The 17,312-nt window shown below is 38.8% G+C and overlaps 1 protein-coding gene across 1 annotated transcript in view; it reads right to left on the bottom strand.

Annotated features, from left to right (window-relative positions):
* Positions 1 to 1,747: 1,747 nt before the first annotated feature.
* The window catches only part of NUDT3 (nudix hydrolase 3), a 30,126-nt gene continuing 14,561 nt past the window's right edge, over positions 1,748 to 17,312 (bottom strand). The window contains exons 2-5 of the mRNA XM_083358295.1: positions 15,326 to 15,436; positions 9,919 to 9,963; positions 9,484 to 9,568; positions 1,748 to 8,283 (exon numbers count right to left, since the gene is read on the bottom strand). Coding sequence (XP_083214421.1) covers positions 8,111 to 8,283; positions 9,484 to 9,568; positions 9,919 to 9,963; positions 15,326 to 15,436 — 414 coding nt within the window. The 3' untranslated portion in view covers positions 1,748 to 8,110. The remainder of the gene's footprint in view (positions 8,284 to 9,483; positions 9,569 to 9,918; positions 9,964 to 15,325; positions 15,437 to 17,312) is intronic.

The following is a 17,312-nucleotide window of genomic DNA, read 5'->3' as shown; positions in this document are numbered from 1 at the left end:
CTCTCTACGTACAAATCATAATAGAATAGTGGGTGTGTCAATTTGCAATCCTATCTTAGAAATATGGCAGTGAGTTTATAATATATGGAAAAGAAATGTATCATTTTTTTTCTTAGTGTCTGTTATAGTGAAAACTAACTCAGAACAATCAGCCTCAGAGGTATCACTACAATGTTCTAAAACATTTTATTTATTAAATTTCTATACTGCCCCACGCACCTAGGTAACTCTGGATGGTTTACATTGCTATCTGACACTTCTACTAAAACACAACAATCTGAAGCAAACACATTCCTCAATAAAGGTACTATATTTCCAGCACTGAAATGGTACTCTATATTATTTTTTACATGCAAAATTATAGCTTTTGCTAGGCAGGGACCACAAAAACACAATTATTTATATTTAGTCTCACACAATTGGAATGAATTATAGAGGAATATTCCTATTGTACAAATAAATAATTGACCCCTGTGCTCCAATAGCGATAACTCCTTCACTCATCTCCATTCTTTGTATATTTATTTAAATATGGAGACTGCACTATTTGAAAAGCTGCCTGAACAGTGTGTTTGAAAAATTGCAGTACTTTGTCATACATATAGTCATCAGAGTAATATGTGCAGATTCTGTTGTGTGCACAATGTAGATGTATAGAATTCAAAATCAAGTGTTATGGTGTGCATATACATGCACAACAACTAATCTTAAGGAAATCTGCTTGGAAATTACCTATTAATTCATCAAGTATGTACAAAATATGCAGCTCATTGCATGTAAGGTGCCTTTATGATAGTTTAATCTGAAGTACAATCAACTAAAAAGCAAAAGAGCTCAGATGTTTTATCGGTTTGTTTGCAAGTGAAGGAATTACACTGCAATTATAATAAACCATCATTTTCTTATAGGTCTATATAATTTATCAATAGCCTTATTCCTTTAGCGCAGAGTGCTGAACTATGGTTGGCAAGGTAAGTCAGCATGGTTTAATTTAGCTGAAATTAAATTTGAAAGAACTGAAAGGAGAACACTTTATGCAGAAATATTTTTTTAAAAAAAACATTGCTCATAACTGACAACTGCTAACTAAAGATTATGGCAGAATGTGGACTAAGGGGCCTCATGACTGCCAATCATGGAGGCAGTGGATTTAACTGAGTTTTCAAAAAAAAACAATGGCAGTGTACCCAAGATTGCTTGGCAGGCCACACGTACCTGAGTCATAGAGGGATGCTAAAGGTAAAGGTTCCCCCGCACATGCGTGCTAGTTGTTTCCGACTCTAGGGGCCGGTGCTCATCTCCGTTTCAAAGCCGAAGAGCCAGCGCTTGTCCGAGGACGTCTCCGTGGTCATGTGGCCAGCATGACTAGACGCCAAAGGCGCACAGAACGCTGTTACCTTCCCACCGTAGTGGTTCCTATTTTTCTACTTGCATTTTTTACGTGCTTTCGAACTGCTAGGTTGGCAGAAGCTGGGACGAGTAACAGGCGCTCACTCTGTTCCGCGGCACTCGGGATTCGACCCGCCAAACTGCCGACCTTCTGATCAACAAGCTCAGCGTCCTACATAGCCTCAAAAGTCTGGTTCAGTTCCAAGCATTCTACCTTTTTGTGATAGTTAAAGTGCATGGATGGGTGGTGGTAAATAGCTTCTTTAGAGTTAGTTCCTGTAGTGAGTATAACACATGGCCTTGGAGGGTAAAGGGAAGATCTATTACCTAGGCACCAATTAGAGAAATGAGACTTGAAGTCAAGAAGGAATTTAGGAAAATGCCTCAAGCAAGCTAAAAGTTAAGTCTTATTTTGCTCCAGGCTATTCTTACAATGTCTATTCTCTAGTCTTATATTGTTACCTGACACATTCTGGTCAAAGACTACTTGCTTCATTTACAGTAAACCAGCGTCTTCTACCTGAAGCAGCTGCATTTTCTTTGGGGATTCTTTGTTTAGTTGTATGAGCTGTTTTTCACCCAAATTAACAATTATGTCATATATATTTTACAAAACTGAATGTGTGAATATTTATATTGAAAGCAGAATGGAATATTATGTTTTATGTCTTCTTTAATAATAGGTACCTGTTTATTTTTTTGTAATATTTGTCTATTTCCCAAAGAGGGGAGACTGAGTAGAATCCTCTATCAACATACCTCTGTTTCATATAGCCTGGTAGTAGTATTTTAGAATTTATTTCAACCTTTGAATTTTAATAATCAATGAAACAACACAAGTTGTTGTGCCCTGCCCCTTTCACATACCAAATAGGAGAAAGATATTAGGTAAAGCACATCCTACAGGAGAAAACTGGGACAAACACGCTATTCTGGTGTAAAGAACTGGAACGATTTTGAGAGATGATGCCTGAAATCTCTGGTGTTCTATTCTATGAGCTCACCTGTTTGCTACACTCAATTTTGAATATTTTTTCATCAAGGTACAGATAATGGTAATAAAATCCATGGTCTATAATTTGGAAATATTGAGAAATACATTACAAGTCATTCTATTCTTTGCAGCAGTACAAGTCTTGGGCACTCAAGTCTAAGAGTAGCCAATCAAATGCACCAAGCTTCTAGGATAAAGTGTTCAAGTAAGATCAATTTAGTATCCATTATAAATCTTGCTTTATCTGAAATAATTTCAATTGAATGTATTTATAAAGATGCCTCCGTTCATAATTCCTTTTCATTAAATTGAGGGAAGAGAAGAAAGGAAATGAATACATAGATAACAGCAATTTAAAAGAAAGAATGTGCATTCAACATCCAGGTGAAATAAATTTGACATTTTCAGCATGAGCAAGACATCAGAGACAAATATGTTGATAACAGTAACTATATTATTTAAATTTTGAAGTAAATGTATATGAGACTGCATTACACTGAGTCATAATATTGGAACATCTAATCCAGTATTTTTAAATAAGTTTAAGTAATTGTCTTTCAAACACATCTTCTTGATTTTGTATCACTAGGATCCCTAGTGATACTGGGGGGTGGGGGTGGGGGATGTCATCTTGGGGTCAATTTCTCTAATTGCTGTTGTGTATCTTATTGAAGACAGAGGACAATTCAAGAGAGTAAATAAAACATGTAAGATTGTGAAATCAATCTTCTTTCATCAACCCTAAGCATTTTCAGAAATATAGGACTAACTCAAAGTTACCAATTTGATCAGTAATACGCTACTTCAGCTGAAAAGCAGCCTTTGTAATATTTACATTCCAACACAGATAAGCAATAAGTAGAATCAAATGTCCCCAGAATTTTGACATAAACTATTTTGATGATAATGTTCATAAGTCATATCAGATACTTCAGACACATGCCTACCAAAGTGGCTAACTGCTTTTCTAACAAGATTGTGAAATTAGAGAAGATTTTAAATAACCATTAACATACTTTTCAAATGTTTGCATGAAATACTAATTTCATCATTTTATAAGAACTCAACATTCATGCCAAGCAATCACATTGAAAATAGTTTCTAATAAAATCTGTTATCACAAAAGGTGGCAAATGTACTCAAAAGCAGCTTCTTTATTACAGGGTTTGAAGTATACATACATACCCCTCCAGTGCAAAATAGTCCCACAGCACTACTGACTCTCAGTTCCCCACCCTTTCCAAAACAATACTACCTGGGGACAGCTATAATGACAAACAAAATCAAGCAAGCATTAAGAAATATGCACAATGTTTGATATTATCTCTATTCAGGAGCAATTGTAGTTTTAACATTAGAAAACAAGCAAATCTTGAATCACCACCACATAAACACTCCCAGAATTTTCACTAACACATGCTCTAATTTGAATTTTACTGCTTACGAGCAATTGCATGTAGTTGCTGGGCTTGTATTTTAAGCTCACAATTATGAACTTCAAGCGGTTCAAAATATTAATTTCAATTGTAGGAATGATCCTCCCTCCTTAAAATTGGATTTAAAGTCCAATATTCTCTCTAAACACTTCTTAAATGTTCTTCTAATTTATAGGCATACCCCAGACCTCTTCTCTTCAATACTTCTTATGTTGTATACTCAGAGGTAGCAAGCTACAGAAAGAAAGAAGGCATGGAAAGTCTCCCTCCCCATCATCTGAGCTAATGTCTTAAGAATCTAGCACAAACCTGAATGTGGAAGAAAAAAGAACCATCATTTATCCATTTTACAGCATATGCTGCCTATCATATCAGCAAAACATAGAGGGGTAGGGAAAAAGAAATATTGGCATTTATGGGAATCATATAAATTCAAGTGCCTCCAAAATAAACAATTTCACAAATGCAAATTAGATAGCTAACATATCTAATTGCATGTTCCTACATAAGCACTAGCTAAAGTTAATACGGCACTTTATTTTTTAGTGACAGATTTAAGAACAAATAAAATAAGCTTACTGGAAAAGGAACAAAATAAGAATACTGTTGACAAATATAATATTTTGAGGGGAAGAAAAGTTAAACTGCTATTAAAATAATTGAATACTTTTAGGCTAAACTCTTCAAAGTTGATCAACCACTCCATTTTCAGATATTCTAACTGATTCAAGATTAAATTCAAAGGATAATTCATATTAAAATACACCTGCATATTCTACCACTGTATCCCATACACCTTCTAACCTAAGCAGACATCAAAACAGAGAAGGGATGTATTAGGTATTTACTAATGTTTTTTTAGGACATGGGACATTAGATATGACTGCAGAGAGCCTGACTTTTGTCTTCCTATTAAAGAAAACCCATACTGAAAATTGTAACAGAAGTTGTGCATTTTGACTCACAATGTTACTATTTCCAAGTAACTATACTTCACTAGATATTATGTTCCAATTCACTGTCACAAACAAATGTAAGTACCACTGTCAACCCTGACTTAGCAAGTAGGAATAGGCAATGCTTTAGATTTGACTCTTTAAAGAATGCTTTAGAGCACATAAGGCCAGGAACATGGCAGCTGTCTGCAGCTCTTTAAAGTAGACCCATCTTTCCCCAGGATCATGGTAGCTGTAGAGGACAGCTATGTGATCCCACAAAAAAAATGAAACTTACTTTAAAAAGGTGCAGATAGATGCTACATTTATGTTCCAAAGTTCCATTTCCAATTGATGTTTACACCAGTGTACCACCCTAATAAGGGCTGGTACATAGCACACATAATGCAAATGACCATCCAGCCTTCATCTAATGAGAGTATTGATATCTCATTTGAACTTAACTATTGGTCAGTATATAACTACAAATGCAGAATGCTGCTTGCACTATTCCAGCAAATGTCTAAATCAAAAATCATGCAAATTCAACAAATTCTTGCAAATGTTCTTCTTCTGAGACTGTGAAGGACCAGAAATGTATATATAAAAATAAAATCCACAAATAAGCAATACACCTTTTTTGGAGAAAGTACCTAATCTCTTGAACATCTGATGGCCAAACATAATTACTAAACCTTTTTATAGGGAAAGAATGACCTTTCACATGATTTTATTGTCACTGCCAGCAATTCTTAATTTCTGTATGTAAAGTTAAGAATTTTGTAAATAAACACCAACACAATCTGTATTTTAATAGACAAATCCAGCAATCATTGAAGGGTTAAGATGTTTAAAGTCTAATATGGTGACCAACTTGCCTACTTAGAATGAACCGTGTTTGAAAATTCTTTCTTGATGCATGTTCTGGCAATATGGGAACTTCCAGTATAATTAGAAATGTGAAAGAGTGACTTGATATAATGCGTTTTCATTGTATTACTAGTTTCTTGGCTCGTTTATTACAGAGTACCTGAGATGCTGGGAAAGCTATGAATATAGTGCATTGAAAGGAGGTGAAATAGTGAGTTTTAGTAAACAGGAGGAAGTTTACCAATAATCCAGACAGTTTATACCCCAGGAGACACATCTTCCATTTCCAGTTCAGAAGGCAAACATCAGCAACTCAGTGCAGTTGTATAAACAGCATCAATTCATCCCACATTAAACTACTTTCTTGGCACAATTTATTTTTCCTGGCCCAAACAAACAAGAAATCACTATTAGAATATCATTAACAATATTCTATTCTAAAGTGTCAGTTTAACAGCCCTCTAAAAACATTTTAGAGTTTTAAAAAAGTGTGCATGCTATAGATATTAAAACTGCAGTCACTCCATCAGGAGCCTCAGTTCTCTTTTAAACAATTCTCTGTGTCCTAATCGGTTCAATGACACACAAAACCTTCAGTTAAAAGGCAATAGTTTGTTATCGTGAAAAGTGTCACACGTATCCTTAGTAAAATAAATTATTATTGTATTGTATACTTCAAGACATTTGTTAGGCTCAATTCAGCTAAATTTTATTATTTGTTAAAATGAAGGGCAATAAAGTGGCATCACATAATTTTTCATTGGTTTGAGATCAAGTTTAAGCCACTTTTTTCGATGCACCTTTCAGCATGTACTGTGTATTGCTTTTGGTTTCAGTAATACCATATTAAGGAATGCTATCCTATTAAACAGAAAGTAGGGAAATAAAAAATAAGAAATATTATTGGTTCTATAGCAACTGTCCATTGAAGAAACTATACTAATTTACTTTTCATCAGGCTGCATGACTATTTCAGAATATTTTTAATGTATTTTAAGCATATAAGGGGAAGGAAGAATTATCTATTAAACTGGAGTACTGCAGGTTTAATTTCACATCTTGGCTATACTGTGACAAAGAAGTAGTCACCAAATATAGCAACTAGGTCCTGTCTCAAGCCAGGGATGAACTAATGCCCCTCCCCAAATCTACCCAGATCCACCCCCTCCCACAGCCCTTTCCAAAAACAAGACAACACTGTTGGCAAATCAAGACAGTATGAAACATCAACAGAAATAAAAATGCGATGTGTGCCAATGCATCAGGTTAACTATCCTATTAAATGACACAGATCCCCATACAAACAATTCTACTTGGGAACTAGCTGTACCTTTTGCTGCTTAAGAAATTAAGTCTACAATTTTGAGTGTGCTCCATGATACAGTATTACAAACAAAGGAGACTAGACATTTGCAATTTTTCCCTGGGAATTCTTTTCAGGGACATAAGGTGACTGTCCCACCAAGAGGTGACACTCAAAAGTACAATCCAATGCTTTAGCACAAATTACAATATCCAGTTCAGTAAGATGTAAGGCATATGGACCAAAAAAAGGAAGAAGACACCAGCAGTATGCAACAGGAAGATAAATCATTTTACACTATTAAAAGCATTAGTGCCTGATGTTCCAGTTCACATTTTTAAAAATCATTTCAAATCCCTGATTCCTATTTACTGAAGTTGGAATTCATTAAGCTTCTGAACCCATATGCTTTTGAATGAATGGTGACCAATTCTTTGTGCTTCTGTCCATTGTTACATGACATACTGATTGAAACTATGGAAAGAATTGAGCACCAGGGATGCTTTGCAAGTCTCCTTCAAGTCTCATTGTATTAAGTTTGGGTCAGGGAACAGGATGCAGGGAATGAAACTGGCCCAGCCACTAGCACTATCATAAAGAAATGCTTTTAAAGAACAAGGCAGACAAGTTTATGAAGCCCTCTTTATAGAAGTAGCTTGGTTTTTTTAAAAAAAAAATCTTGCAAAAATCAGTGTTAGATTTCTCCCTCTAAAAAATGTTACGTGCAGATGTGGAGCAAGTGGCCACCACACAGACCTCAACAGTACCTTACAGTACAAAATCTAAGACATAAAGACTGGATCTCACATTTGTAGCCTTCTTTACTGAAAAGATAAGAGATTTGGCTATGGCTGGAATAATATACAAGAACATTTCAGAAGACAAGGCATAGATGAAACTAATAGCCTTGCTGTTCACATTGTCAAAATTTTGTTAATAGGGAAGGGGCACTTCATGCACAAAATGTGTATTACAAAATACATATCCAAGAAAAAGCAAAAACAAAAAATCCCAAACCACCCACTTTGCACTATAATGCAACACTCAAACATCTGCTCTGCCAAAGGCTGCTGCACATGTCTTGTTTACCAAATAACACATGTGAAAGCCGCGAGAAGAGGGGAAGAAAGGAAATCCAGGTTTCAGTCTATGTTTCAAACTTTTCTGATAGGGTTATCTTCAGTCATCTGATGTCGGATAGTGTGCTCTCCTTCGAGAATGATGTGGTCACAACAGGAGTGCCATTATTAGCCAAATAGCCTTGCCTTAAGGTTTCAAAGTATGAAGCCTGTACAGGTTTGTGATACTGCAGAACTTTTATGGCATCATCTATCTTAAACCATTCCCTTTTCCTTCCTGCAGATAAATAAAGAGGGGAAAATATTAAACCTCAACAACTGAAGTATTTACAATCCTCTCTATATGCAATTGTTTCACAACAGCAAGCTGTATGTCAATTGTTACTATTAATGAACTCATTAAGTAGGTTTATCTTTTCAAAATGCAAAAAAAAACTATTCAATGTTTCACAATAAAGGTATACTACTGTATAGAGCAAAATATCTCCAGGGTACTAAGCACCTGTAAGTTCTTAAACATTTATGAACTTCATTCTAAATGAGATTAAGGATATAGAACATAACATACCTTCAAAGAAGACTTTGGCACAAGCAACCTAACTAATCAACCGCCTTAAAAATCAAATGCAGGAAAAACTGAGTGTTATTGTATCACCTGTAAAGTTTATTGTAATACATTTCTTTCTGTTAAGTAATTTACTATAATAGCTGAGAAGAAAATAATTTGGTTAACAAGCTTTCAGTCAAGTAAAACTGTTTATTTTCTATGATTTTTTTCAAGTGTACAAATTTAAATTACTGTATGATTAAAAGCATGTGTGGAATAGAATAGAAAATAAAAATATTGAATCACACGGAGAACTTGTTATAGTTCTGTAAATTGTAAATGGTGTTGTTATTATTCAAGGATATAAACATGGAAAATCTAAGATTAGGAAATAGCCCCAAATCATGGACATTATAAAGACTGTTGCCTTAAAAAGCACATATTCTAGTTACTATTTTATCATTTCTGTGCCTTTTGCAAACATGAGGGAATTTGTAAGAGACTGAACTCTTAAAATGACAGCATTTTGTCTTAACCTGTTTTTATCCTACTACTTAGAAGGTTACGGTCAAATAAAAAATAAGATCTGGAAGGTTACAAGGATAGCTATTTTATGCATATTGCTCAGCATACTGCAAAAGTGTTTGCTTATCACTAGGTTAGAGGTTCACAACCGATTCTGAAAAAAGGATCTGATTATGCACTATCAAGTGTTAAAAAACCATATGTTTAAGATCTGAATATTTATCTGCTATTTTTATGAAAATATAAGCAACAAAAATATAATAAGCTTCATAACAACTGCAAAAAATATTCCAAGTAAGATTTTTATTTTTTAACTTACATTTTACAAACCTTAATCCAAATAGGGGGATTCAACTATTATCCTCCTAAAGAGAATCGGGAACACAAATGAATGTGCTTGCTTACCGATATTCACAGAATCCTCCCAATCTTCCAATACTTCTGTGACAATAAGTACGTAAACATATGTTCTGTGTTTCCTGTCTTGGTTCTGAAAGGATGATCAACATTAAAGTTAATTTGAAGAAATATAAAACTACAACAATGATAATCCTAGCACTGAGTTGAAAAGATACTTACAATATGTCACACCAACAGCAACGCTCAATTATGACTTGATTTCTTAATCAAGGAGATTCAGATACTACTAGTAAGTTAAAATATAAATAAAACTTCTTCAAGCATTTTTGTCCTACATTTATTTGCAAGTGTTACCATACTTTGAAGAGTGTTCAAATCAGAGAACATTTATCTACTATCTAACCTAACAGAATCTACACGTCTCCAAACTTTAATCATATATAAAAATGTTTTATCAATTCTGGTGATATTTGTACTTACCTCAAAAATTCCTACTAATCTTCCTAATGTCCCTTTCACTCCAGCCTATGATACATTCAAAGAAAATAAAAAGGCATTTAATATAAGTCATAGCTCAAATTACTTTAAAAGACATTTATAATTTAAATTATATATTTTACAATTTTTAAGAACTATATATAAATCCACGATAATATAATTTACACTAAACAATGGTGAAAGTTTGGGAATTTTTAGAAATATTCATTGTCAATATGCAAGTATCTGTGCGGATATGGACTGTGATCATTTTGAGCAAGCTAGTAAGTATCATGGTGGCCATGAATACACAAGCTATTTCTCCCCTCCCCAGAGATTTAAGTTGGAATGTGCTTGAACTGAAAATCTAAAGAAATCTAGTAACCAACATGTGAAAAGATTGAGCAGGTAGAAGTTGAAGCTGTACAGTTTGAAAGGTTAGTAAAGTAGCACCATCTATAATCTCTTGTTTCTCAACTGCAAGCTCACAAAACAACACCTCTTATCCAGTTATTGGTGAAACAGTGCCTCTGGATATTTTCAAAGTCACCAATAACAATCTCACCCCACCAACCCTCTCTACCTTAAGGCTGCACCTTAAGTACCTAAAACCCAGATGAGCACATTTCTGAAAGGCGAACCCTCCTCTTCTCACCTGTCCAGATCTTTATAATACCGTATTTTTCGGACCATAAGACGCACTTTTCCCTTCCCAAAAGTGGGTGGAAAAACGAGGTGCATCTTATGGTCTGAAGGTAAGCGAAAACACTTGTCTCCCGTTCAGTCAACGCAGTCCATCAGCTCCATTGGAGAGACGTGATTGAATGAAGACGTGGAATTCTCCGCCCCGCCCCTGTGATTGGTCGGCAGGGGAGGAAATACGTACGTGCCTGCCATACCTTCTGACTGCCTCCCCTCCCTGCGCGCGCATATTTTCTTTCTTTTACCTCGCTGCTAAAGAAATAGTTTTTGCTAAACTAAACCTCATAGGCGACTTGCCCCAGCAAAGCCGTGAGGAGTTGTCCCTGCAGGTTTCTCTGCGAAGTTTATTGGAAGTGATTTCCCATTTGCAAGATAATACTGCTGATTGTTTGAAATTGCTTCGGCATCTTAGAAAACCTATTCAGGGAAAAGAAATTACCGGTACCTACATTTTTCTTTCTTTCTTTCTTTCTTTCTTTCTTTCTTTCTTTCTTTCTTTCTTTCTTTCTTTCTTTCTTTCTATCTCTTTCTTCCTTCCTCCCTCCCTCCCTCCTTCCTTCCTTCCTTCTCTCTCTCTCTCTCCCCTCCTTCCTTCCTAGTATACCGGTACTATTTGGTTCAGAATATTTTTTTTCTTGTTTTCCTGCTCTAAAAACTGGGTGCGTCTTATGGTCAGGTGCGTCTTATGGTAGGAAAAATACGGTATATGTCAGGTCTATTTTCTCATTCAAATCATGAATTACAGATTTCTCACAGGTATACCTAGCATTTAATGTCATCAGCCAAATTTCAAGATATAACCATTAAACTTTCTAATTCCTTTGCACCCTTATATCCTGCTCACACCTAAATTAGGTAAGGATAAGGCACGGGTTGGCAACCCATGTCTGTGGCTCCCAGTCCTCCTCCACCATTTGCAGAGAGGTACTTGTGCATCCCTTCTCTCTCTCTCTCATGCGGACTTGCCCTCTCATGGGGCTCCTGATTGGCCCTGCACCTGGGCACCCCGCCCCCTAGGAAAAGCGCAGCCAGGAAGTCCCTTTCCCATGCTGGCCCCATCCAAGCACACATGGCCAGGGAACCACACGGGGCAGCCCCGGGATCCCCCCTGGGAGCAGCCTGCCGAAGCCTCCGCTGAGCGGGCTAGCCCTCCCACAAGCCGCGGCCCCAGTAAAGGGGTCTGCCCCATTTAGGGTCAGGGGCTCCCTTTGGAGCTGTGCCCAGAGTCCTGCGCTTCCCCTGAAGCCCACCGGGAGATGGGAGGGGGCGGCAGCTGCTCTCTCAAGGGACCTCTCGCCAGCCCAGTGGATCTGCTGGGTGACCCCCCACCCGGGAAAGGGAGGTAGGCAACGAGCGCCAGATCGCCCATGGGGGAAGCTTGCTCTGTCCTTCCTTTCCTTTCAGGCGCTGTTTCTGAAAAGAGGAGGGGGAACCAATTGTAGCGGGAGGACCCATCCCCATCCCATCCCCACACCTGCTGGGGTCCGGTGGCTTCCCGGAGAGCCTGGCTCAGGGCTGGGGGGGGGAGGAAGCCGGGCCCTGTAGAAGTCCCAGAGCCAGAGGGAAGAAAGGCCGCCTGGAAGGATTGGCGCATGTTGGGGAGGGTTCCTCTCCTTGGGGCAGGGGTTCCTGGGAGCCCAGCTCTCCCCACGGCCCAGTGTTGGGCTTCCCCCCCAAGTATCCTGCAGGCTGCTTTGCAGGGGGGACTGTGGTGGGGTCCCCAGATGGGCAGGGCAGGGAATTGGGTCTGGAGTCTTCTGTAAGACCCCGGGGTGTCTCTTCCTGATTCTGCTCAGCTCTGGGTCTTTGCTCCAAAGGGAGCCAGGCTGAGCGGCTTTGGGGGTCTTCCAAGGGGGGCTGGCTGTGCTGCTCAATGGTCAGAGCTGTAGGGTCGACCCCCGCCCCGAGGGGATCCACGGAGCCCAGCCGTGTCCTGGGATGGAGCCCCCAACTCAACCAGGAAGAGTGAGTGAGTGAGAAAAGAGCTTTGGATTCTGCTTTCTCCCCTGCAGGAAATTTGGATTGTGGCAGATGTGAACTGGCCTCAGGGGAGTGATGGACGCCGAGAGAGGTAACCCCCCCCCCCGAGCTATCCTGGAGGTTTTCTGGGAAACCCAGGAGAAGGAGAGGGGAGGGGAGAGAGAATATCCCCCCAATTTTGTACTGTCTATTCTCAAAAATAGATGTGCTTCCTTAAACATTCAGTGAACTCTAAAGCCAGTTCTTGCCTCCAATTTTGGAGAACAGGAAGTCTTCAATGTGATTCTTCCATTACCTCTCTTTGCTGAATGTATTTCTGGAAAAAGTATACGGATTGCCAGCACTTATTTGATTTTAAGGATTTATGGTTACTGTTGTTCTGAACTTCCTGAGGTGTGCTTAAAAATGGGCAGTCTTACGAATGAATGAATGAATGATTTTATATGCCAGGTTCCATGATCTGACATTAAAAATTTATATGAAAATTCTTTCATTTGCCAGATGCTGTATAGTGCAGAATTGGACAACTTGCCACAGCCAGGTCACCCTTTGCCTCTGCCAAGTCATTGCAGGACAACTCAAAACAGCCCAACTGCCTCAGGGACAACTCACCACAGGCAGACAGAGGGAGAGCCGGGATGGCAAGCAAGCGAGCGGGTGGGCAGAGTGCGGAGCAGCAGGGAAGCAGGCAGCAGTGACCAGGGTCTTCCCATTTTCGCAGCCCCCTGCCATGCCAGGCTACGAGCAAAAAAGGCTGGGAATTACAGTAGCAGCAGCTGGGGTGGGTAGCAGGGAGGTGGCAGAGGCCAGGGGCTTCCCATTTTCATATACCAGGCCACCACGCCAGGCTCTGAGCCTGGTGTGCCACCACTGATGCTGCTGCTGTGCCAGGCTTGGTGCAGCCGCTGATGTTGCTGCCACCATGCTGGGCGTAAAGTCACTGTTGCTGATGCTGCCACCTCCATGCCAGGTGGGGAGCGGCCACCAGCAATGTTGCTACTGCCATGCCAGGGCAGAGACACTGCTACTGATGTTGCTGCCATACCAGGCATGGAGCCTCCGCCATCAATGCTACTGCTGGTGTGGCGGTGGCCATGGAGGCAGCTCCAAGTCCAATGCAGTCACGGCATTGTCAGTGGCTCCATGTGGGTTGTGAAAGTGGGAAGCCCCCAGCGACTGCCACCTCCTCGCCACCTGCCCTGACGCACTCTGTACTCTGCCCACCTGCTTGCTTGTCCACCAGCTTTGCCTCTGGCCACATGCAGCGAGTTGTCCTTGTGGCGTGTTGGCCATGGTGGAGTTGTTCTGCAACAACTTGGCGGTAAGTTGGCAGAGGTAAGCTGGCCATGGCGAACTGTCCTAGACTCGTATAGTGACTTGCTAGCAGTGATGGCAGAAGCAGTTTTCAGATAACCTCACTAAACAGTCTAAACTGCCTCTCTACTAATAATATCAGTCTTCTTTTTATCATATAGGACATGTAACATGCCCAACCTACTGGACCAGATGGGATGAATAAACATAAAGGGAAATACAGTTTTTTTAAAGAACCTGGTCCCATGCCCTATAGTCTGATTCTCCTCAGATATAAAATTGCTACTAATTTTTATTTCTTAAGAGGTAAAGGTAAAGGTTCCCCCGCACATACGTGCTAGTTGTTTCCGACTCTAGGGACCGGTGCTCATCTCCGTTTCAAAGCCGAAGAGCCAGCGCTTGTCCGAGGACGTCTCCGTGGTCATGTGGCCGGCATGACTAGATGCCAAAGGCGCACGGAACGCTGTTACCTTCCCACCGTAGTGGTCCCTATTTTTCTACTTGCATTTTTACGTACTTTCGAACTGCTAGGTTGGCAGAAGCTGGGACGAGTAACAGGCGCTCACTCTGTTACGCGGCACTCGGGATTCGACCCGCCAAACTGCCGACCTTCTGATCGACAAGCTCAGCATCCTAACCCACTGAGCCACTGCGTCCCTTTCTTAAGAGGACTAGTTGACAATTTGAGATAAATTTGAAGAGGATCACATTTGTAAAGGATCACGAAAGTACTTAAAACAAACTATGTTGTGATTTTTCCAGATAAATGGATTTTCCTCTTTCTCTATAGGCAAATGTTATGAAAACAATAAGGTAGGGGAGAGTTTCTCAATGGGAAAGTTTTAAATTTCATGCCACAATTCTTAACTACTACTGCAAACAGGAAAACTAGGCAAATTTTGTTGCTCATTAACAAGCATATAATTATACATAGCCCTCAATTTACAACCACAACTGAGCCTCAAATTTCTGATGTTAAACAAGACAGTTGTTAAGTGAGCTTTGCCCTACTTTACAACCTTTCTTGCTACAATTAAGTGAATCACTGCAGTGATTAAGTTAGTAACGTGGTTGTTAAGTGAATCTGGCTTTCCTATTCTTTTGCTTCTCAGAAGGTTGCAAAAGGTGATCACATGACTCCAGGACACTGCAACCATCATAAATATGAGCCAATGCCAAACCACCTGAATTTTGATCATGTGACCAAGGGGATGCTGCAACAGTCATAAGTATGAAAAATGGTCGTAAGTCATTTTTTTCAGTGTTGTCATAACTTTGAACACTTATTAAACGAACTGTTGTTAAGCTGAGCACTACCTGTACTGTACAATTAATATTTGGACAATTGTGAAAGTGAAAGGAATGAATAGAAAGAATAGACAACTTTCAATCCAAGCATGATCTGAAGACATACCTCTTCACAAACTTCCCGCACAGCAGCCACACTAGGCTCCTCTTCAGGCTCCATTCCACCTCCAGGGACAATCCATCTGTCAGGATGACGACTACTGCTAACTAACAGCACCTATAAATAACAACAGAGCTTCTGTACATGTTTACACCTCAGTTATACAATTCTACAATTACAAGATGGTATCCTGCTATATAAAACTAGTACAATTTTTTAAAATTCCCAACAGTATTCTAATATTTTCTTTCCCTAAAGTCCACACGTACTTAGATAAAGACAGAGATTGGAAGTTATATTTATTTACTTACTTATATCCACCTTTATTATATGTATAAATAATTCAAGGTGGCGAACATACCTAATGCTTCTTCCTCTTCCTATATTCCCCTCAAAATCCTGTGAAGTGAGGAGGTTGGGAGGGGAAAACTGGCCCCAAATCACCACATTTTTATCCTTTATTACTTTATAAGTAACTCAAGGTGGCAAACATACAAAGTACTCTTTCCCCACAATAATCATTGATGAAATAAATTTAAAGTGGATTGATTGAAATATATACCCAAAAAAGTCAAGAACAGAAGCAGGCAAGCTCTGTTAAGTATGTTAAAACACCAAACTTATTTGAAAAGAGAAATAAAGAAACATTAAATTCCCTTTAAGAGCTGGCTTTGAAGCATGAGACAAAGCTGTTTTTAACAAAATTATAAAAATGTTCATCTGAAATAGTCAGACGTCTGCCAACTACAACAAATGTCTTTCCTCTATCTCTGCATATATCCAAACCCTGCTTCTCCCAAATGACTCAATATAAAATGGAGCACAGAACTAGCAACATACAATGGACTAACAACAGCATACAATGGACTAACGTATAATGGACTAACAGCAGCAAAATATTTGAAACAAGTAGTATTTGCAAATACTTTATAGCCAACCATGGTTATATTAATCCAAGAATATTCTTAAATTTAATAAACAAAAGCCAAGCTGAATTCATACATATGCCACTGTTCTAAACAGCCCAATAGAAAGCATTAAAACTACTGAACATTCATTCATTCATTCTCTATAGCCATACATCTCAGTTGTTGACTCTGCATGGTTAATTAAATTAAAAATACTAAAAAATTTAAAAATTAAAAACTGGGTTTTTTCTATTAATAAGAAAATAAATAAGGGAATTATTGTGAAAAAGGGGGAAAAAAGAGCTTAATTATAGCATCAAGCCAATGCTGCCTCTGGAACAGATTACAAACTACACATGTGCCATTTCCATGTTAAGCTAAAACAGAACAAACCATTCAGTTTCCACATTACGATCTTGAACATATACCCACAATTTTCAAGAACATCAGGAATTACTTTGAAGTACTGAACCCCACATAGAGAACTGGAGGAACAGTGGGATACACTTGACGTGACTGAGGAGGAAGGTGAAATCAGAGACTGCCAAAAATGAAGGACATAAGAAAGCAAATTAGATGCACAGCAAACTCTGGAAATTGCCAAGAAGAGAAGACAAAAATCTCAGAAAGGAATTTAACAATGGTTTTCAGAGACAATTGTTAAAAGAGACAAGAATCAGTATTTCGACATCTATAAAAATATACTGTACAAGATGGAAACAGACATGAAAAAACAAGGAAAATCTTTCAAAAGATCTCTGAACTTAGGAGGATCTAACCTTAAACTGGTATGCTAAAGGACACCAAGGGCAGATAGGAACCAATTCAAAGACGATCAGACAATGATGGAAAGAGTATACTGAAATTATGCTAGAACAGAGAAGTCAACATACAAGAGACCCTAGAAGACATTCCCTACTTATAAGAATCTCTAGTACTTGAAGTTAAATCAGCACTCTGGTCATTACCAAGTTGAAAGGCTACAAGAATACCAACAGAAATATGGGAAGCAATAGTCAAGATTATAACCAAGCTATGTTAGCAAATCTAGAGAATGATACAGCGGTCAACAGATTGGAAGAGAT

Source organism: Vipera ursinii, assembly GCF_947247035.1.
Source record: "Vipera ursinii genome assembly, chromosome: 3".
Classification (NCBI taxonomy): domain Eukaryota; kingdom Metazoa; phylum Chordata; class Lepidosauria; order Squamata; family Viperidae; genus Vipera; species Vipera ursinii.
Note: the sequence above shows the minus strand (reverse complement) of the source record. Positions and strands in the feature narration are given on the sequence as shown.